The sequence below is a fragment of the Nannobrachium achirus genome (genome assembly GCF_963921795.1).
Source record: "Nannobrachium achirus genome assembly, chromosome: 5".
In the NCBI taxonomy this organism is placed as follows: Eukaryota; Metazoa; Chordata; class Actinopteri; order Myctophiformes; family Myctophidae; genus Nannobrachium; species Nannobrachium achirus.
In genome coordinates this window covers 38,532,340-38,556,203 of record NC_137814.1, presented here as the reverse complement: position 1 = coordinate 38,556,203, position 23,864 = coordinate 38,532,340, and the positions used below count along the sequence as shown (strand labels likewise).

General features: G+C 40.5%; 2 protein-coding genes across 2 annotated transcripts in view; one reads left to right on the top strand and one right to left on the bottom strand.

Annotated features, from left to right (window-relative positions):
- Window positions 1-1,067: 1,067 nt before the first annotated feature.
- Window positions 1,068-2,112, top strand: LOC308286020 (ADP-ribosylation factor-like protein 14). The gene has a single exon (XM_080726982.1). The coding sequence runs from the start codon at window positions 1,074-1,076 to the stop codon at window positions 1,680-1,682; it is 609 nt and encodes a 202-aa protein (XP_080583108.1). The 5' UTR covers window positions 1,068-1,073; the 3' UTR covers window positions 1,683-2,112.
- Window positions 2,113-15,953: 13,841 nt separating this feature from the next.
- LOC308284751 (schwannomin-interacting protein 1-like) overlaps window positions 15,954-23,864 on the bottom strand; it is a 10,113-nt gene continuing 2,202 nt past the window's right edge. The window contains exons 2-7 of the mRNA XM_080725481.1: window positions 23,244-23,353; window positions 21,329-21,455; window positions 20,439-20,645; window positions 18,093-18,216; window positions 17,344-17,437; window positions 15,954-17,114 (exon numbers count right to left, since the gene is read on the bottom strand). Of these exons, the coding sequence (XP_080581607.1) occupies window positions 17,063-17,114; window positions 17,344-17,437; window positions 18,093-18,216; window positions 20,439-20,645; window positions 21,329-21,455; window positions 23,244-23,353 (714 nt within the window). The 3' untranslated portion in view covers window positions 15,954-17,062. The remainder of the gene's footprint in view (window positions 17,115-17,343; window positions 17,438-18,092; window positions 18,217-20,438; window positions 20,646-21,328; window positions 21,456-23,243; window positions 23,354-23,864) is intronic.

Sequence of the window (23,864 nt, the reverse complement as noted above, 5' to 3'; positions counted from 1 at the left end):
TATAAAGAGATGACTGTGTCAATAAATCATCTGATCTATATCTTATCTTGAGATAAATAATTGCATGCACACTGCATGTTCTGGTTCAGGAAAGTAACTGTGCTGAAGAACCTGCACGAGTAGAGTGGGCATATAATGTCCAGGGCAGACTCAAGCTTGTGTATAAGCTCAAACTTCCAAACCAAAGACTTTGGTTTACAGCACTTGAGTCGAATGTCCTTCCCCCTTAACCTGTGGGATTTTCAAATTAGTAGGCTAATGTATCACCCCTGGATATAGCCTACATTAAATGGTCTCACTCTCAACTTTGCCTGTTAACACTTGGAGTATATATTCTTAACTCACCATTAACAAATGATCAAGTCAATATGACTTAGCAATAGATTAGTGATTACTTCACAATCAAATAGATCATCAGTTAAGGAATGTTTTCTGTTATTGACAGGCCTATGCAAAGAAATTAGCTTGATTCCTGTAAAAGTTTATTTCAGGACCAATAAGAGATCAGACATCTTTAAGCTCAACAGATGTGCCCTATAAATTAATATCAAATCTTTATTAAAACCACTTTCTGTAGGTTACTGACTTGTGTGTCCCCAGTTATGTCTTTTTTTCATTTGCACATGATTACTCAAAGTATAGTATTTGCTATTGATTGATTGATCATGGTGAACATAGGAATTCCTGATCCTGCATTAATTCGTACATTAAGCTAAATCACCATGAGCCAAGAAGTATTACTTGAAGTAACTAATAACATGCTTTATATAAGTAACTTATTAAAGCATGTTATCGGCCTCTATTGTGCTACACATCACTGGTGAACCATGAGCAGAAAGGTCAAACCAAGCATGTTAGAGCATGTGAGTCAATAAATGACTCAAAGCCGCACTGTCAACTAGCCAGACCCACCCTCCTTTATAAACTTTGCCCCTATTTTATCACAGATAGGTTTATTGTACTGCATCGTGTAATGGCTCATCCAGTAACTCTCTGGGTAACGCAATGGGTAAACACTGGCAAAAGATAGGAACACAAGAGGAAGCAGCTGTAGAGTTGACTGTCCTTCTGTCATGATGGGCCAACGATGCTCCAAACAACCCGAAGCCAGAGTTCTTATCCTGGGCCTTGACAACGCTGGCAAATCGACCCTCCTTTACAAACTGAAATACAACATAAGTGTCATTACCGTGCCTACTATCGGTTTCAATGTGGAGATGGTTGAAGCGAGAAAGAACGGGCGGCAAGTCGCCTTGACTGTGTGGGACATCGGAGGCCAGAGGAACATGCGGCGGTACTGGAAGGGGTTTTACCAGGACACGGCTGCCGTGGTGTTCGTGCTGGACAGCTCCGACAGCGAGCGTTTTGACGAAGCCCACCGGGAGCTGGAACACGCCCTCAAGAGTGACCTCCTGCGGGGTCTCCCGGTGGTCGTCCTCGCCAATAAACAGGACGTCAACGGCGCGCCGTCCGTGACGGAAATAACGGAGCGGTTCAACTTTAGAAAGTTGTGTTCGGGTCGGGATTGGTTCGTTCAGCCCTGTTCAGCTTCCACCGGCTTTGGACTCGAAGAGGGTTTCCGACGGGTTGCCCACCTGATGAAACTCCCATCAGAGCCAGATGCGATAAAAGACAATATCAAAGACACAGTGCATTACCTCAGAGCAAAGTCAATCGGTTAACAGTAGGCTAGGCTAGGAAATACATTGTATTAATGTGATTTATTTTCTTCTGCCATGCAGGCATATTTCAATTCAAAAACAAAATAGGCTACTTGATTCCAAATTAAAACATGAAATGATCAATATCACACCTGATTTTTGTTCTTGTTTGGTGTTAAACGATGCACTTCTGCCGTTAACAATACGGAAAGGAAATCGAAATCATTTTGGATTAAGGCACTGTTATTAATTTTACAGGCAATAATGACATCTCTGCATCAATTATCACAATATCAGCAACAACTGTCTAGAACAAGTAGGCTAGACTACCATAACCAAGTAGGCCTACAAGTATACATAGCAAAGTACAGACTATGGGTTGGACTATAACATAATAGGCCATATTATGGCCTATGATACCATCATAAAAAAGGGCAATTGTATAAGATTGTGCTGATCCTCATGTGCTTATTGTTCCTCCACCCTGTCCTTCCTGTGTCATGGCTTCGGGCCGACCCCTGCAGGCGTCTCGCACCGTCTCTTCGTATGTTGGCAGGTGCTTGCATTCATCATATGAGGGTAAATGAGCAGCAGGTTCGGCGGTGGGATCGGCCAGACTGTACGACGTAAAAGACCCGATCAGCGGCTCCCGAGATATGGTGGTAGTTGGATGTCCGCTGTCGGGTGTGGTCTGCTGGCTGTCGCGGAGCTGCCGCCTGGATCTGGAACACACCATTCTCTGGACCAGATATCCCAAAGCAAAGAGAAGTAGCAAGAAAAGAACCCCGGAAAGTTTTCGGGTGACCATGGCGATGCTGTAATAGGTAGAGTCCACGAATTGTTTGCAACAGGTGACCACAGTGGAATTGTCCCCACTTGTGCAGCAGACACTGTCGTCCCGACAAAGATCCTGTCCACATCTTCGTATCGAATGAACCGTTGTGCGAACAAAAGAACACACGGTGAAAACCAGCGTTGGGCATTTGAAGTTAAAAGTCATTGTGTTTGAGTATACGAGGAGGAAGCGTTCAAATCAAGGTGGTTGTGGCCGGAGGCAGGAGGCATGCAGGCTTGCATGCATTTGGCTGAGGCGCTGACGCAACGAACCACAGCTGAGTCCTGCATGAGAGAAAGAGAGGAAAACTCATTTATAATCATATCGTGTGATTTGTGTCCAGTCGGATAAAGTTACTATAGCCTACAAGGCTCTTTAAGGATAGCCTAGCCCTAGTTCATTGTGTTCTTGATGTAGCTATTATGCACTTAGTGCGAATTTTGCCGTCGTCTAATCGAAAACACTATGGCAATTGTGTGGAATTATTTGATTATGTCAAAGCAAACAGGCGCCGCAGAGATGATATCGATCTGTTCTGTCGGAAGGAGTAGGCTACTAAAAATGAGTTGTGATGATGAATGATAATCCACAGGCAAGGGAGTGGCCGTGGTGTGGACACAAAAGCAAAATTGCATCTTTCAGAACCACGGACAGCTCCCCGGAGGAGAATTGAACAAGGGGCCAGGGGTGAACTCTCCATGGTGCTGAAGTAAACAAACAAGAAGCAAAAGCCAAACAAGTGCTCTGAGAATTTTTGAGATAGGGCTGCAATCAACTTTAAAGTGCCAGACTGCAGTGTTTGCATATAAGGTCTTCAGGGTTTTCCTCCCTTTTTTTATGAAATCATGGTGCCAAGCCATGCATGAAACTCAAAGAGCACGTATTTCAATGTTTTATTTCTCAGTATCACTCATACAAGTATATGGACTAAAAGGTTGGTGTGACATACAAACTGTGCTAACAAGATATAACTATAGGCTATAATACATAGCCTAATGCAAATTAAAAATCAAAAAGTAGGCTACAATCCTCAATGTCATGACCAATAGGAGTCAGGTTACAAAGACACTGAATCCGCTATTTGACATATGTGACACCTAGCCTATGTGACAACAAAAATAATCTGTATGATTTGTAGCTGACTGCAACAAATATTTAATGGATGTGGATGGAAAGACTAACATCTGGCATTGATTATATGAATCAATAATGTGTCAACAATGATGATCTGTTGTGGTTGATGCTAATGGATTAAAGTGCTCTCTAATGGTTTCCTTCTTGCTTCAAAATAGCTGACACTGACATCTTTTCATACGTATGAATATGAAGCCTGTGTGTGTGTGTGTGTGTGTGTGTAGGGGGGGGGGGCATGTATCTAAACTTTAAGTAACCCATTTATAGTTACATACATTTCTGAAAAGAAGACAAATATAAACTTGGAATATTTCCCACCACCTACAAGATCCCATCTGCTGTTCCAGTACTTAAAGAGGTGGTGGTGTTTTTGTGGTACCATATACAGTAGGCATGTGACAGTTTGACAAAATGTGCTGTCAGCAAAGGAAAGTTAAGTTGGAATGGCCTAGCATTTGTAATAAGGAAGTCTACACATGCCACTTTTAAGACTCATCTCAAACTTTGGCTCAAAGCAAACAACAGTGTGATAATAATTAACCTGATATGTTGTACAATGTGTTCTCGTTTACTTGAGTAATTGCATTTGCAAATTGCCACTTGCAATGTTCCCGTTTTTGTTACCTGCCTAGGGACGCAACTCCAGCATATACAATATTTTATACCAAAGTTCATTAACATGCTCAAATATACAAAAGATTACATGTGTATACTCAAAACAGTGTATACTCAAATCAGTAAATAATAAAAGAGGACACAGTAAGCTTTACAACTTAACAACACATGCATGCACGTGCATCTCAAAGCAAAACAATAAGTCAGATGTGTAAAATGTTTATTGATAAACATTTCATGTCCTGCAAATCAAAGTATTGAAATGTCAAATTAATGTTAAACAAAGCTTAAAGTATTTATAATTTAAAATAAAAAGGGGGAGGGCATAAAACCCTCCCATTCCAGGCAAGTGGTGCAGTTTACTATGACAGGCAAAGCCTTATTCAAGGGAGATATCATGGCAGGACATTTGCTGTATTTACACTGTCCGATTCAGACATAATGCTAAGGGTTTCCAGTCAATGCCGTTTCCAGAACCTTGCTGTTTAATGTGTCTGCTGGCTTTTGAGCTTGTGTCGATTAAACCGCAAGTTGATACATTGGCCATTTGTACAAAATGCTGCGGTGGTATTCAGAATGTCCAGAATTGCACTCTCCATTTCCACCGTGGCGTTCCATGTATTACCTGCGATATTCAGTGTCACTGTAGGGGTAGTGTGTTTGTGGAGGGCCGGATGATGAAAGGCCCAAGGTGGGTGGTCTTGGCCCATTCTAGGAAAAGAAAGAAAAAAAAATGCACTGGTGAAGATAAAGTGGACAAATGCTTTAAAACTGGACAGGGAGTTCAAATCCATCGCTAAGGATTAAATACATTGTATGACCCAATATCTGATGCCCACCTGTTCTGCCTACTCCCCTCTGCATCCTAGACAGGGAGGAGGACAGGGTGTTTTCCTGGTTATGGTGCATGCCTGGACGGATACGGAAATGGCTGGCTGGGTCTTGTTTCCGCCTGTTCCAGACAAAGGAGGCTTGTGTAGTCATGGTAGGCTGGGCGACTGTGGTGCGCATTACTGTCGTGGGACGTTCAGTTGGCACTGCTTTTTCAGAACACTGGGAGATGTCACAGCATTTACATGCCTCATCATTCCCATCCATGGAGTGCCATCTGGGGAGAAAGGAATCAAAATGTGAAACTGTGTTACTCATTAGTGTTGGGGGTGGTTGCCTTTAAGATGAAAATGCATTCCATGCATTTATGGACCTCCTAATTAAAAGCACTTTTTCATTTGTTTATGCAAATCTACCTAGTGGCTAGCCCCTTTCAGGACTGTATTTACCTTTTTTTTATATTTGGAAGACGGTAAATACAGTCCCTTGCTCGTCCTTTGGGTCTCTCAGAGACAAACTGAGACACGCTGCTACTACCAGCTAGCCAACCACGCTGGGGGGAGGCGGGACATGTGACGTGATGGGGAAGCGAGAGACAGTTTGGAAAAAGCTGCTAAATGTTCACAGATAGATTAAAAATACTTAACGGCATCGCCGATTAACGCCGATTCACACACGTTTCTGTGGTCTCCTAGTGCAGTTCTGGGTATCTTTAAAGAATCTCAACAACATCTGAGCAACAAAGTATTCGATTTTACCGTATAGTTATATGGAGTGTTCATACAGTGGGGTACAACAAGACGAACTGGCCTCACTGCACTCAAAGAGCTCTCTGAATATCACACCTGTTGTCAATGAAAGAGCAGGCTCTGTTCTTAGAGCTGACAGTTAGCATGGCTGGCACCGCCTTCACATGGCAGCTGATGTAGATCTGTCGATAGAACAGCACAAAGATTAGTGCTACAACATGATACACACAAAGTTTCAGTCCAATGCCATTGGACTGAAACTACAATCATGTTCTTTTTTTAAGATCAGCTAATATTTCTCACACCAATCAAAGGCTTTCTTAATAAAAAAGTTAGACCACTGACCAGGTCAGAAGACTGCTGGTAGAACTTGAAAGCATCCAGTTGGAATCGCAGTCTGTGATCCTGGACTCGAGGCAAGAAACGGGAGCTGGAGCTTGTCAGGCTGGAATCTGTCAGACATCTGGTTATAGATAACAGGAAGATGAGCATTATGAATTCCACTAACTGGAATGAAATGAATGAGTGGCTTCCATATTTCCTTCTATCCTTTCTCCACTAAACCACCTTCTCTCACATATTCCTTTCCCACTTTTATATGCCGCTTTACAGAAATACAGGTAGATCCATCACAACTACAGGCGGGGTGCAAAGGAGTCGGTTGGCATGTTTGTGATCAGAGACCGAAGCACAGATCCTCGGATAAAAGCAAGGGCTAAACATGTATTTTATAAGAAAACTATCTGCCTTCTCCCGCCATTCGTAGAGAACATTGTGTTGTGTTATTTTGTTTTTCAGAACCAAGTAGTCGTACAATACGTTGTGATAATGTTGTACTCAGGGCAAATTAACAGATGCTGATGACTAACTTCTTGGTACTGGACTAACGGTATATAATGGCCACATAGCATTGAATGCTATGCCTTAAAAAAAAAAGGTTGTCATTTGCATATTATCTATTCCAAGAGCTCACCCATGGTGATCAATAAAGTCATATCTCAAGGTGGCATCTACATCAGGTGTTGCTGTGGCGACACAGTGGTCCACATAGACCCGAAGAGGCTGGTGGTTGTTCATGACCACTGATACTTCCAGATGAATAGGGTCACCCAAGAAGTAGACAAGAGATGCCCTCTCAAACTGCCAGTCATCTAGGTATAGGAAAATAAATGAACATGGAGCTGAGAAAGTGTTCCTTTAATGTCCAGACATTGATAATCAAGATTTATTTTGAAATAAGAGCGCACAACATTCCAGGAGCAAGAGGCATCATAACATATCGTCGTTGTCGGGTGGAAGGACAAACCATGTATGTCCAAAGCTGTTCATTTTGTATTTATCATTTTAAAAATGTTAAATAGTGAAAACAGCTGATCTACAAGCACAACGCCTCGCAAGGTGCTGTGTGCTTGTAGATGTGCCATTTTCACTAGTTTTGTGCGACAGTCTTGTATGATGACTTTACGAAAAAACATACAAATGTCAAACTTGGAGATACGTGGTTTCTGCCCGACAGTGACCATCTGGCAAACATATTTCCAAAGGAAAGGGGTTACTTGAAGTTATACCACCCATTTAATACCAGTCATGACTCTCATGTTGAAATCAATGTGATCCTCAGCTGTGATTTTGGATGCAAAAGGAGCCCATGTGGGGTGCAGAGCAGCTCCGTCCACAGCATACTTCCTGAAATCAATCGATTTAACAAAAGTAATGAGATTTTACGCATTGACAAATTATATTGGTCTGGAGGAGAGAGTAAAGAATAAAGAGATATCCCATCAACACCGGGGGAGCTTGATTTGCATAATTATTGTGTATTTTTCAGATAGGTCGACCAGCAAATAGCATGTAGCATTGTACTGTATGTATGTACTGTTCAAAGCTGCGCTGTCCCCTCGAGATTACCTGTTCATGCTTTGACTAATTCATCATTATAACAATATAACCAAATGATCCATTGTGTGCTCTGTACTTTGTGTATTACTGTTCCAAGTGTTGTGGTTGTTGTTGTGTTTTTGTAGTATGTTTTGTTTGGTCTCTGTCTTGTTGATGTTGTCAAAACTAAATGTAAAGTTCTATGTTTATATGTATGAAAATGTATGACCTTTGTAAATCTGTTGGAGCCCTTCAAAAATATACTGTATGTATAAACTGGCTAGCCAATGTGTATACCCTATATGATACATTAATGTGATTTTGATCAAAAGGTGAATACTCCGTCAAATGCAACGTAGCCTACTCACTTATCATAATGACATTCTATGGGAATAGTTGCAGCATCCAGTCGAAGGACACCATCAATGTTGGGTTCAGGTGCATAAACCAGCATGTTGAAATAGATGAGCTTCTCTTGTGTGACCTGCAAATAACATGGATAAACAGACAAATATAAATTCTTCTTTTTACCTCCTGTAGGCTACACAAGTACTGTAATAGGTTATAACAATTCTTTCATATTTAACCATTACCAAATTGGGCAACAAATCATTTTAAATGATGGATATTCGAATAATGTGAATCTGAAAAAAATGTAATTTGGCACTCATAAACAATGTTTTATAAATGTTTCTAAAGGGTATTTAAAAGGGTTATATTATTTGTGATGTCAGGGCAGGACAGAACTGGAAGAATTAAGGCCACACTGCTAAACTCACCTACACTCTCAACAAATACAAGGATATTCACACATTTAATTTAACATTTTATTGTAGAGAGCCTATCATAGCAATGCAACTATATGGTTTTGAATGCTATGCTATTTTTAACAATGCTCATTACAGGCCAATATTCCACTAGCAGCTTCCTGATGATTACCACCACAAGCCAATGAACATAGTAAACAGCTTAACTTACTGACAGTTTAGTTCCGCAATCCATCAGGTGGGCTTTAATGGTGAATTCTGCTTCTCCAACTGGATTTGCTCCACATGCACTCCCAGTGCTCCCTGAACCCAAACCCAGATGCAAATGCCTGCCATCCACATGAACGCCTGTGTGGAACAGGTCGGCTTGAACCACGACTTCCATTGAATCCTTATGGCACTTCACGACCACCCCAGGCTTAGGGGGTTGCGTGCTGGCGGGAGTCTGCTGTCTCGTCGGGATGATGTCAGGTTCGACTTTATGTAAATAAAATCTGTTGCGGGGGTTTTCTGCGGCCTGGCCACGATCGAACACGGACACAGACTGCTGGCATTTAGTGAGTGTGGTAATTGAGAGCAGGACAATGATCCACAACAGTGGTGAATGTAGCTGTACTGCCTCCATGTCTGGACTCGTAACATCAGTTGTAGAAAATGATTTGAACTCCTCAAATCCAATTTACGCAAGCTACTCAATACCAGCTGTATCCAACGAGGCCTGATTAGTAGGCTGGCATCCCCACTCCCCTAACCTCGCCTACCAGGCTTTCTGAGCTCCCCAGGCCTCTTGTGAATCAGAGGGTGACCTATTATAGGCTACAATATTTAAAAAAAAAGTAAGAATTTGTTTGTTTTTTAAAGGTTTTCGGCTTTTACAACAAATATTTAGTTTATCTTTGCGTTTAAAGGCGATGGTGTTTGTTGACACACATTGGCCTTTTGGATGTGAGCTGTATTTGTCAAAACCACTAGGTGGCAGTATAACTCCAATTTACCTAACTCCAATCTATACTATAATTTTGCGAATGTCTGAGTGAGTGAGTGTCTGTCTGTCACAGCGTTTCTCCTCGGTGGCTGGAGCAATTGATCTGAAATCGCATCACCATCAGCATATGAACACACCTGACGTAAGGGCTAGTTTACCTTAATTATCAGCTTGCCTTAGCTCTTCAACACTTCTGCTAGTTTCCATTCCATTTATGAACTTGATTTTAGAGAGCCCATTATTATGGCGAACCATGGATGTCATGTATGATAAAAACATGAAGTGCCTAGTCTTCCAGACCAAGACTAAAATGGTATGTTTGCTTAAAACTAACGATAGAAAACAATGCTTGAATGAATATGAATAATATATAAATTAATGAAAAGTGGAGTGATGAGGATTATTTTTATTTGATGTAATTTTACACTCAATACATCCATGTCATACATTTGAATCATAGGTTAAAAAAACACACAGTCATCAATAACAATGTTACTGATAGAATAGTCTGCAGTCTATAAATAAACACCATTCATATTTAAAAAGAAACAATTCAATAAATTAACAAAACTAAATAATGAATAAATACACACACACACACACACACACACACACACACACACACACACACACACACACACACACACACACACACACACACACACACACACACACAAAATAGTGTTATCTTTTACACAACTCATAGGTTGGGTTGTAACAAGAAAACATTGAACAGTCACTGTTCACAAAAGCACAAAATGCTTTTCCATTTCAAATGTAACTCTGAGAAAGTACAAATGAAACCTAATAGACCCATAAGGGTCCTTTGGTTTTATTTGTACTCTCTGAGTTAAATGAACACTGAGCATTTCACAGTGTTATCTTTTATAAAAAGGTCTTATTTCAAACATATGTAGGCCTATTAGTGTATGGTTCTCTGCACTGGTAATGACATTTGAGCAGAATGGATGTATCCCAGGGCTCTGTTGATGGTAATGGCACGAACATAGAAACCCCTCAATTCTTTACACAGGCCAAGTCTTTCTTCAAAGCTGTTCAGACGATCAGAGGGAGCCTGTTGTGGAAATGAAATGTTTTCTCAGTGAGAGAATGATGAATTGCTACTATATGTCTTTTAGAATGTTTATTTGATACAACAGATAACAATAATATGATAAATAAACAAACAGTATAAAATGGAAAGCGGTGAAAAGTAAAGGAAGGGTGCATTGTAAAGTATTGTCCTTTCACCTCAGGAGTCTGACAGACTGACACTGATCTGAAAAAGGCTTGCCACCTTTTTCCACGCCGCTCCCCATAGCGGGGCATGTCAGCGGCACTTTAAGTACAATACTCAAGTAAATGTCCACAATTGCAATGTTTGACTCCCCAAGTCCCTGAATATAGGCAGATTAAGCTCACAAATTCAAGAGGTCAAACATTGCAGCAATTCAATGTTGTCATACTTTCATAAAGGTGTAAAATTATATTTTGGAAATGCCATTTCATGATAACTTCTAATAAATAGCTTACCTCCTTTGAGGATGAGCCTTTGGGCAAAGACTTAGGGAAGCAGTTCTGTTGGGGGTAAAGGATTTCAGTTAAATTAAGCCTACAGTATAATCACATCTTAATTAGATTATAAGCAAGCACATGTATACAAGAAGTCTGTCTGTAAAGCAACATTGAATTTGTTTTCTGTGTTATGTGTCACAAACATAATGTAAAGGTATGTGACATATTAAAGTGTTAGTTCACCTATTTTTGACATAAAGCTGTGTGAAATACTTGCCATTAAAACAGTGGTTAAAAATGTATTAATTGATTACCAGAGTCCAGTGGTCAGAGTTCTGGTCAGTTTCTAATGAATATTAAGTAGTTCCAATGGGGTGGGGGCCATTTGGCGTGGCCCAATCATTGAAAATAGATTAATCCACAAAACTAGCGTCATTTGTATTGTTGGCCTATTTCTACCATATAGAGCGAGGTTTCGTTCTGATCAGCTGACTGCAAAGCACCTTGTTTTGGGGAAATACGTTGCAGCGGCGTAGTGATACTGGACACAAAAGATAATACCATGTGACAGAGGGGTCAAAGTGGAACGAAAGTTGGTCTATTTGGTAGAAATAGGTCAACAATACAAATGACGCTAGTTTTGTGGATTCATCTATTTTTAATGATTGGGCCATGAGCCCCTGCCAAATCACCGGAACTACTTTATATTCATCTAAAACTGACCAGAACTCTGACCACAGGACTGGTAATGAAATAATACATTTGTAACCACTATTTTAATGGCAAGTATTTCACATAGCTTTATGTCAAAAATAGGTGAACTATCACTTTAAGATGGTTGAGGCAATAGACTGCACTGAACCATGTTGAATAAACCCTCTTCAAATCTACAGGAATGTAACTCAAACTACACTGTAATATTGTGAGCTTTCATTTAACTCTTAAGATAGGCTACATATGGAACTTTATGGATCCATTTGTACACTGTGATTTAAACTAACACTGAGGATTTTACAGTGTAAAGCAGTGGTTCCCTAGCCTGATTTCAGACTCTACAAAGTAGTTCACTCAGAGAGTGGGCGGGTCTATTGGCTGGAGCCAGGCTAGTGGTTCCCATACCTTTAGCTCGAGACCCAAAAAGATTTGCTGTCTCCTCGGGACCCAAACTAGTGGAAATAGCTCCCAACAAGATTGTAGTTCTGCTTTTTTTCCACTGTTTTTGAGTCTTTTTAATTAATGGAATTTCTTTGATTTAGTTTTTAATTTATGAAATTCTTTAGTAATTATTGCTCTTACCGTGGCCACTTCTCTTATGCTGTGCAGCATGAGGCTGAGTATTTGCTCAGGATCTGGGTGAGATGCTGTAAGATCCATGTAGTGTTGTAGATCTTCCCTAATATGTGTCAGACATAACTCCTTGAAGAAAGGATAATGACAAAACTGATTACTAATCAAACTAGAAACTACATCTCATATTTATGAATAATAATTTTGTTCTGTTTTCAATATTGACAGCTGATTGCTACATCACTTGTTGCCTATTCAGAGGATTTTTGGATTTATTGTCTACTTTTTCAAAATATAATGAGTAAATGGTGCATTTTATCAAAGTGCTATGATGGGAAATACACATCAGGAAACAAAGTGCACATACCTGATCAAATTCTGATTGCTTGGCTCCAGAGCATGTTGATTCCTATTATACAGTAATAAACAGATTGATTTAGAGCTCAGGATTAGCAGATTTACCTGTTTCTTACATAATGGGTATCCCAAATGTATTCTGTTCCACACAGTTCAGATTTGATTTTTACCTTCCCAATTTAGTCATCATGCCAATTGATTCCTCCCCACACACATGTCTGTGTTGTCACTGTTGTATCCTAATGACTCGCCTGACCTACCAGTGAGGAGCCCCCACTGGGAGGACGTAGAGCAGAGGTGGGCAACTTTGATGATGGAAAGGGCCACTATATTTTCACATTCACTCCAGAGGGCCACAATGTGTATACAGTCAAAAATAGTCAAAAATAGAAAAAATAGCAGATCTACACATAAAGGGCGAGCTGGAAAAGTGGCATTTGACATGTGTCAGGCATGTGCCTGTTGCCAAAGTGGCATATGCTCTCTAGCCTGTTGACAGTAGAGACTATTTTGTGGGCTTATCTCCAAACCCTAACCTAAATAAAGTAAGTTGTATAAAAAATTTAAATGTGTAGCTAATAATAATAAGAAAAGAAAAGAAAAGAAATAACAAACAAATAACAAAACAAAAAGAACGTACGTTTTGGAGTTAATAGCCTACCTTTGGTGCACACACTGATGCTGTTTTGTTGCTTTGCAGTTCTGTGCTTTGATCAGAGCAGTTGAAGCCTTCAAAAAGATTCTTCTGCAACAGGAAAATACATTTCTTATTTTTTTTATAATAGGCCTAAATATAAACCTACAGAATACATGATGAAAATCAAGGCCCTTTAAAATATTGTAGTCCTACCTGTGCGAGTACCTCCGTGATATTCCGAAGGAGTGCCCGTGCACTACAGATGCAGGTGTCTGTTATGGGACCATCGCCATCCATATGGAGTGGTACAGACTGACTCAGACACCACAGAGAACAAATGAATGTGATAAGCAGCAGTCTAGGAGTAAAAACTGCAAAGGAAATACACAATCAATATGATTAATCTTGGGCTTCTACATTTCAATAAGGCAATTTAAAGTGCTTCACACAAAACATTAAGAGCATTAAGTCACTGCAAAATAAACACATTGTAAAAATAAAATTGAATACAATTAAAACAGTTATTATATACTATAATAAATAGATAAGTTTAACACACTAACGCAGACGAATGGGCTTGTATAAGAACTGAATTCAAGTTTCTCTAAATGTTCTGTCTAAATATGTCACAACATTTCTAAATCATTTCCTTTGCATTAGTGGTCAAGCAAAACAACAACTAAACAACACTCTGTAGAAGTATCCTGCAATTAAGCATCCTTTTTTATACAAGCCTACTGTATTTACAGAGCTTCATGTTTGGTATCTTGGATGACGGGATTATCCAAATTCCTTTGAGTAGCCACTGACTTCAGTGTTTATGCTGTAGCTACCACAAGTATTTTATACCCTAGCCAATACAAGGATTTCCCCACAATGATGTCTTGATGCCTAAATTGAAAGTGACCGTGGCAACATTATGTCATTTCCAATTTGTGATAGCCCTAATTATAGGTAGTGAAACTGGGTTTAATGCTTGTGCTAATCATTAAAAGGTGACACTGTGTTGCTGCTGCTTTGGTCTGGTGAGTATGTTTGACATAAAATAATATGAAGGGTTGGAATTAATGCAAAGCAGGTTACGATGCAGTGCCTGAATAACAAAAATAAGCATTTAAGTGTTTACAAATAGAGAATGTTACTCACATTATCATTGCCATTGAGGGAAAGACCAGTGTGTCATCCATTAGGGGTAACAAACAACAACATCAAGGACCATACTGTAACCCGCAGTTTTGGACTTTTTATCCAATTAAAACCATGTAATTGTGGCATTATTCTGCATTCATAATTCCATTCAGCCTTCAAATATTCAAAGCTGATTCCTGCTTTGAGGGTTCTTGAAGTTTAATTTGGAAATGAACCCATATCTTAGCATAAACATCATGTAGATTCAGTTTGGAGAAAATTGTCCATGATTCTTGCTAGCCAGATCCTTCCCACTATCTAACTACTAGTAAGACTCAGGGCGACATGTCGCGCCAATTCTTGGCTATCTGGCCAGTGATATATATCGGACCAGTTACCCAATCTCAACAGTGCCTGTTGAGATTGGCAGAACATGCCCATATATGGGCATTACCAAATATGGGCATTTCCAGATATGCCCTTAATATTGATGACATTGGGACAGGGATCTCCATATATGGGCATAGAACGGACAAGGACGTAATTAATTTGCAAGTGTGATCTGGGAATGCCCATATATGAGCATGTCAGAACATGCCCATATATGGGCATTCCCAGATAGGCCCTTGATATTGATGACACTGGGACAGGGTTTTTTTTTTAAATCAGTTTTAGAGTTAGTTTTAGTTTTTTATTGTAATATGGATTAGTTGGGCAAGATCCAACATCAGAAAAATTGCAGATCTACAAGTTCAGCTTGGAGCTTGTTTCTGTTTAAGCCTGGGTTTAATTATTCATTTCAGTTAACTAAAATGTCTTCTCAATCGGTCAGTTTTAGTTTAACTATAACCCTGGCCTGCACTCCATTACATGCAGAGTATGACTCATTTAGGACTTTTTCAAAAACTTGTCTTAAAGTATAAGTGGTGAATGTAGGGAAGAGCAGAGAAACTATAGGCATTTGTTCCAAATAAGGGGGGGGGGGGGGGCACTTCCAGAAAGTGCTACATTCTCTTTTTTTTTTTTGATTTCTTTGGGGGTCTTTTTGGGCTTAATTTATATTTTACAGTGGAGACAGACGGGAAACAAGGACACACCGCAAAGATTGTTGGGGACGAAAGTCGAACCTGCGATGCGCTGTCAAGCTACACTTCAGCTTATGCATTTTTGTACATAATACTTCTAGCTCATGCACTTTGTCATAATACTTATAATTCACAGCCCAGTGAATCATAGGCAGTTAAACATTACTTATTTGTGGATTTAATATAGCCTAAGAGTGTTGAATGCTAGATTAAAACAAACAAACAATAGATAGTATAGATAGTGATCACACTTAAAACGTTTATTTGATATTTCTTCACAAAACATTATAGAGTACTTAACAATAGAAAAAGAAAACCAAGTTTAACTTATAGACAGTGTCAAACGATCATTCGTACAAAGCTGAAAATGAGTGCAAGAACAGAGAAACACAGCCAGACAACGAGGCATGTTTTTCATCCATATAAGAACGCTTTTTCCATAAACTTCATAAATCCCTTGAGCTGTTAAAATAGTTCCTTACTTTGGAATCTGTTGAAATGTTTGTTTCAATTTTTGACAGCCCCCCTTGTGTATCAGTAAGTGAAAGACAGGCCAAAACATATCAGATTATTTAGGGGTGTGATTGCAGATCAGTGTAAGACCTGCTCCACACCAACATTTATAATGCCTCCCTTTACTTCTGAGACCATAATGTTTTTTAGTTTATCCATCACAGAGAATAAGATCAGTAGATATCCTATACAAATCTAAAGAAAGCTCAAATTATATCCGGTCGTAAAGCTCTGACATTAAAGCATGTGGGAACTGTGCAACAAAAGCGGATACATTTACATCCATTTGAGTGTCTAGAATGTTCCTGACAGGACCTAACGCGTTGCAGCCGCGGCAACACTAACAAGCCACTGTGAAGCTAAGCTGCTCATTCTGAACAGATATTGTTTGCTATTGTGTATCGTAACAGCTTAGATAGTAGGTGTATAATAACCCAGTGCCCTCAGTAAGGCCAAGAAGCACGGTGCTTGCTGAAAAAGGAATACATGCTACAGTAGCTCCTCCTGTGACTATGATATACAATATCATAGAAATCCATGGATTCATCAAGGTATATCATCCATTCAAATGAGGGCTCTCTCTAGCAACCATCATTACCTTTTGGACATGTGAACAACAAGAAGTGCAGGTGTTCCTTCCAACCAGCATACCAAAGTGAAACCGTGATCAGGTAAATCAGAGGTAGGGAGAGTTCGCTGACCCTTTAAGCAAAGAGTCCTAATTCTGACCTATAATGTAGCATTAACATTTGCACTATAACGTGCATTCGCTACCATCTACGGTGGCGAATGCCTGCAGAAACTGAAGCTACGATCAAAGTAATCACATAACCTGCGAATGTCCTCTTAATGTGTCATCTGACAACATCAGTGTGTTTTGTGTGTGTATGTGTTAGAAGCATGTTGTATTAAGCCAAGTTTATACTTCAAACCAGATATTGTCTGCAAGCTAAACGGTCATAAGACAAAGTATAAATTAGCCATTACTCTCTGGACAATCAACACAGATGGGGTGTCTTTTAGACGGCGATGACAAAAGGGATGGCCAGCAGACAGACAGAGAAACAGGCAGAAAGACAGGTGGTTTATTTTGAGACAGCTTTCTCTGCCAGGTGCCTTTGTTGACTGTGAGCATGCCTGTCATGGACAAAAGAGAAAGGAAACAACAAAAAAATATGTTATTCAAAACACAAGACAAAAACTCGGATACACTCGTCATACCTACTTGAGCTGGCTTACTATGTAGGTACAAGACTATTTATATTTTAATTTGCAAAACAATGATATATTCTTCGTGCTTTGCAAAAAATTTAAAAATAATAATAATAATTGTTTGTGTGTGACAGATGAACAGAGAGTGTCTCACCTGGTGAGATCCTCTATGTCCACCAGCATGGCATCTTGCTCCACATGCAGTTCATCCCTCAACAGTAACAGCTGCACAAGCTCCTCATTCAGACCTGCAACAAAATGTAAAAATCGGACATTAGCTATAACTCATAAATTATTCTTATTATCAAAGTCTGAAGTCTGGAAGAAAAGAAGGGGGATGTGACATTTGCAGACATTAAAGCATAGTCATACTTGACAAACTCAACATTGGTTCAAATGTGTCTGGAAATATTGAATTAACAGAGAAACACAATGTAGCATAATAAACTGGACAAACTAGCTGTTTAAAGCTGGATTAACAGCAGACAATAAATGTTGGAAATTCTAAATGATAGTTGCTGCTTTTGTGCCCCAAAATCTGTTAGAATACTGTCATGCATAGCAAAAATAGTAATCATGAGATATTGGAGAGATGAACAAGGGTCACCAAACTGTGATTTTTTTTAGAAATCTGGTGACCACTGGCGGATACAGAATATGTCTAATGACTGGGCCTTTAAAAGTCTGTCTGAGTCTGAAGTTTTGTTTTTAACTTAAATATTATAATTACGGGTGGATGATGTCAACTTATCTCAGCGTCTATTTGTCATTTATTTGTGAGAGGCACATGGAAAATGAGACAGCAGGCATGCATGTTTTGCAGAGTGTGTGTGTGTGTGTGTGTGTGTGTGTGTGTGTGTGTGTGTGTGTGTGTGTGTGTGTGTGTGTGTGTGTAAGACTCACTCTGTATCTGTGAGTGCATGTCATTGGTGATGACCTGAAGCTGACCAAGGCTCATGTCCCTCATGTCTCCTCTCCTCAGATTCCTCTTCATCAAGCCCTCGCTGATGTGTGGCAGGTGGGGCAACTGCACACACACACACACACACACACACACACACACACACACACACACACACACACACACACACACACACACACACACACACACACACACACACACACACACACACACACACACACACACAATGTACATTGATTGATGAATTGAATACTTTATTAACAGTTTGTAATCATTGGCATCATGTGTTCTTCACCAATCTTAGACCTTTCATGGCAGTCGGACACTGCATGCATGATTTGAGGCATTGTGTTCCAAAATTGTGTGAAAAGGGTAGCATTTGTTTCTTGATGTAGTGGGAATATGTGTGGCAAATTTCACGGTAATCACAAACTGCGTTGATGATTTGAGGCATTTGTTCAAAAACTGAGCAATCCGGCAAACTTTGGAAGCCAATATTAGCCAATTATGAAATATCAGACGGATCGGACTTGATCACATGACTATAGAGATACTGTCTACTGTGTACTGATTTGCATGATTGTTGGAGAAAATTTGATGGAGTAGTTGGAGAAAATTTGATGGAGTAATAGGAAAGAATGTGTTTTACATAAGTTGTCCTCCTGGTGGCGCAATAAAAGGCAAGTGTGAAAAAAAGGTTTATCCTTAGCCTCTAGGCCTAGGGAGTGCGCATACAAAGTTTTTCACTTATCGGTGGAGTTAAAGGTAAAAACACAAATTGCCCCGCGCCCAATTTCACAGAGATTGCACGCTGTGTTCATGATTTGAGGCATTTTGTTCAAAACGGAGCAATCTTGCAAACTTTGGAAGCCAATTGTAGCCAATCAGGATGGAATATGGAAATTCTGTCTAACGATTTAAAGGATTTGTGGACAAAATCTCTAAGAGTAGTGTACAGAAAAGTGTTTTGCAAACATCGGCCTCATGGTGGCGCTAGAACAGGGCCATTTGAAAAATGTGGGGCAGAGGTTCTGAATTGGCATCCAGGGAGTGTGTGTGCTCATTTTGGCAGCGACCGGGCCAACAGCGGCGGAGATTAGCTGGTAACAAACTGGAGGGACGCACGGACGCACTGACGCACGCACGGACGCACGCACGGACAGACAGGGGCGAAAACATACTCTCCCCCATGCCTTCGGCTGGTGGAGACAATAAACAATGACTTGTACAGTATTGATGGTCTTTTCAAGGAAAAACACCAAGCATATCTAAGGGGAATTTTCTAGGACCAGGACCCCCCCACTGTACATGCGCGCACACGCACACGCACACACACACACACACACACACACACACACACACACACACACACACACACACACACTCGTATGTCCTGCTTTTATCCTGCTCAAGACTTTTATGTGAACTTTTCTTCAGGCCACCACACAAATCCCTGATCAATGATGCATACAGCATTTACTGTAACAGAACCATATGTATGAATCACTTGGTTCTATTTTCACTTTCTTTTTCACCTTTCACTTAGCTGTTTTCTCAATTACAAACACCTTTGAGCACACATTTGTTCTGAGGAAGTGATAATTTCCCTGCTCATCACACACTTAAAACATAAGATACCCTAACTGACCATATCTGCCTGGTAACCAACAAATGTAAGCTAATTGTTATTGGTGAAAGATGCCTCTTGATCACACATAATGACCATATACGGTACAAAAGAAACAAATCCAAGGCACTCATCGAAAAGTTAAAAAGCTTTGATAAAAAGGCTAGTTATAATCAAATAAATGTCAACTCGAGAGACATGTATTTCTGTTGTTTTTTATTACAGTTTTATACAAAAAAAAGTAAAGACTGCTTTGGATTTGTTTCTCTGATGCTTTTCCCGTTTTCTGGACCAAAGTGCACGTTCTAACCACTTCGCTTCATTTAGGCCACCTTTTCTTGTTAATGACCACATACAGAATATCAGTATATTTTAATTGCAAAATGTATTATTCTTATTTCTTCCCCAAGTTTATTACAACAAATGTTTACCAGATCAGTGGTTAGAGTGTCCACCCTGAGATTTGGAAGTTGGGGTTCAATCCCTGGTCAAGTCATACCAAAGACTATACAAATGGTACCCAATGCCTCCCTGTTTGGCAGTCAGCATCAAGGGTTGGAATGGGGGTAAATCCCTGCTAGCATCACGACACACACACACACACACACACACACACACACACACACACACACACACACACACACACACACACACACACACACACACACACACACACTTCCATCTCAAATCAGTGACTAACCAAGTCAGCCACAGGTGAGCGTCTGTGCAGCTGGATTTGTCTCTCCACCTCCACCTGCATGCGGGCCATGGGTCGCGCCAGTGCCAGCGCCACGCGTGCTTCCTCCTGGAGCCTCCTCTGGACCCTCCAGAACCCCCCACAGTCATCTAACGGGTCCGAGTCTTCCTCCGCCGTGTCTCGGTCCGATAAGGACGAACTCTGCTTACTCTGTTGAGGGAGATGTGATAGCGTCACACTCGGGGGGGCCCATCCCAGGTATGATGACTAAAATGGCCCACTTGTGAACAATTTTTTATCAAGCACAAATGCTATAATATGCACAAAATAATTCAGAAGGAGCGAGAAAATGCACTCTCTCCCTCGAATAAATTGTGTTTTTGTTTGATTTTTGTTTTGTTCTAATAAACAGTGCTTCTTATAAAAAGCCATCCGAGCTTTGCACAGAAACACGCACCCATAGAAATACACATAACATAAATATATGAGGAGGCCAATTGATTCCAGGGTGAGTAGAGCAGTTGTTTTCAACCTGTGGGTCGGGACCCCCAGGGGGGTCCCCAAATTATTTGTGGGGGTCCCCAGATGTGCAACATTGTTTCCCCACTCAACAGTAAACAAACCAACATACAGTTTAAGTGTATAGAGGGTATCTGAACATTTCTAAAGTGACAATTTAAGGACTTTTTAATACCTCTAAAATGACAAATTAAACATTGGCCAAATTGTCAAATATTAGTGGCAGAGATTGTGAGAGATTTTCACAATAGAACCGTGTTACACAAAATGTAATGCCTCAACTCTTAGTGCTCGTCAGGATGGGGGTCCCCAGTTAAAATGATTATTGTGGGGGTCACGGCCTGAAATATCTGAGAACCAATGGAGTAGAGTACCATGGGTGACAGAGGGGTGTCCAGACTGGTCTCTGTCCTGCTGTCCTCAGCATCGCTGTCTTTGTCACTGCTACTGTCATTCACAAAACACACCTGCAGGTTCACCCCAGTGACCCCACTCTGCAGCCTGGGAGGAGGGGAGGGAAGACGAGAAGAGGGAAAGGTTTAGAAGAAGGAATAATGCCTAATTTGTGCTTTATGTGCTTGTAGATCAGCTATTTTCCTGCGAATTACATTGTCCCAAAGTCTCAATCAGGCTTGAGGCAGAAATCAACTCATGGAGAGGATGTACGACAATCGGATGGAACAGGGATGGGAAGGATGAAACACCGGGGAGAAAACATGTGATAAACAGAGGTCAGTGATTATTAGGTTGACACGTTTAGAAATGTATTATTCAAGGACTAAATGGATGCACATAAGGATGCTAATAAGGACAATGGAGAGGGGAAATACACATGAAAAGAAAAGGGAAGAGCCTGAGTTCAGGGTCATTGTATGAATGATTATTCAGAATTGTATTGTGAACAGTTGTCAGTGTGACAAACCCATAGAACCACAGACAAACCCATAGAACCACAGACAAACCCAGATAATCACAGACAAACCAAAACCAAAATGGCAGCTTTAACCCAATCCCACAAATGTTTGGGATATGGTAGTGGAATTTCCACATCATAGCAAACCAAAGGTGCACCGTGGAGTTCACGTGACTGCAATCCCTCCAATCAGAGGCTCAGACATGGGGATATGGGCCACTTCTGCTTTCACACCACATGGCTGAACCACTAGACTGACCAGCACTTCCTCATCAACCAAGAGGAGAGAGGGGTGGTCCCTTTTCTTTGAGATAAATACCCCCTCATCTCCCATGAAAATCCAAGGCATGGTGGAGCTAGTTGAGGTCAGTTTCATCACAAAAAGAGAATACTATTACGATTTGGTAGCTTTGGTTAACGTTAACCAGTAACCACCTGTCATGTTGTAATGCAACTAGTCTCCCTGTGTGTGTGTGTGTGTGTGTGTGTGTGTGTGTGTGTGTGTGTGTGTGTGTGTGTGTGGTGAGAGAGAGAGAGAGAGAATATAATCATCAATACAAATGTTTTCAAATTAAATACAACTCAACATACTTGTATAAGTAATGTATTGCAGTTCTTCAAAATTACTCATTGGGTCATCTGCTACAGTTACTGTAGATTTGTAGGTTTCTGCCTCAGATACTTCCTATTTGGAGTGAGAATGTATTGGTGAAATAGGTTAACCACTCTTCAATGTACTGTGCCCAGCACTGCCCACTGTTTCCTGCTACAGACTGCAATAATGTACTTACGTTTAGTCCAGTCATCAGCTCTGATTGAATAAAACCCTGTAGCATTCCAGGAAATCTTTCATTTTCCTTCTGTACTCACTCACTCACCATTACCATTCGATCTACTCTTATTCGGTCTCTTACACGATTTATGGATGCATTGCATTCAAAAGTGCCCAAAAGTGAAATGTTTTAAGCCTCATTTGCACTTCGATGCATGACGATTGACGAGTCACTGAAACCATAACTTAACCTTTATTCTTCCTTTCAGACTGACACTGACTCACCAAGCCAACCCAATCAGACATTTTGTCTTGCTGTCATTACAAGCAGCCTTTGATAGCTTCATCTCCTGGCAATCTCATGCTCAAACATCAATCATCTGATTAAAAATTCTTCCTACAAATCAAGACACAGTAAAGATAGCCTACATATTGTTTTTAAGAGAGAGAGAGAGAGAGAGAGAGAGAGAGAGAGAGAGAGAGTTAGTTACATTGGGAGAAAGAACTCACTGCAACACTGGAAACATATATTCGTCATTATCAGCATCAGAGGGAACATCCTATCATGTATGCACACACTCACACACTCTCACACCAAACCCACCGGGAGGACGGGCCATTCTGGCTGCAGCTGTTATAGATGACTGGCTCGTCGTCATAGAAACTGCCAAAGGCCAGTTTCTGCCTGATGGACTCCCTCTCATTCCGCTGGGCCTGTTGAAAAAGAGGAAGGAATACACCATAGTATATCAAGATAAAATCATCATCGATGTTTTGAAATCTTATGTGTATCAATACTGACAGAAACATGATAATGGCAAATTGGCAATGCCATTTCTTCTTGCCACATTCTTCTATGCTTTTTACGCACTAAGACAAACAGTAGAAACCTCTTGGCAAACTTCAATTAATATCCTGATGAACCTCACTGGTTTTGGTTTTAGTGGTTCTTTCATCTGGTGCCACCATTAGGCCAAATGTTCCGCTTGTACACAACATATCAAACAATATCATTGGCAGGATGAAGTGATTTTGGTGACCCCGAGCCATGGCCTTTCCTCTAGCACCACCCTCAGGACAAAACTGCACACAAACGTGTCAAATAATGTGATGAGGAAGAACTATTTGGATTTTGGTCACTCTATTACCTGGTCCATGCCCCATGCTCAAGTTGTTATAAACATTTGATCGCAGCAGTTGCAGATTTGAAGCGGAAACACATATA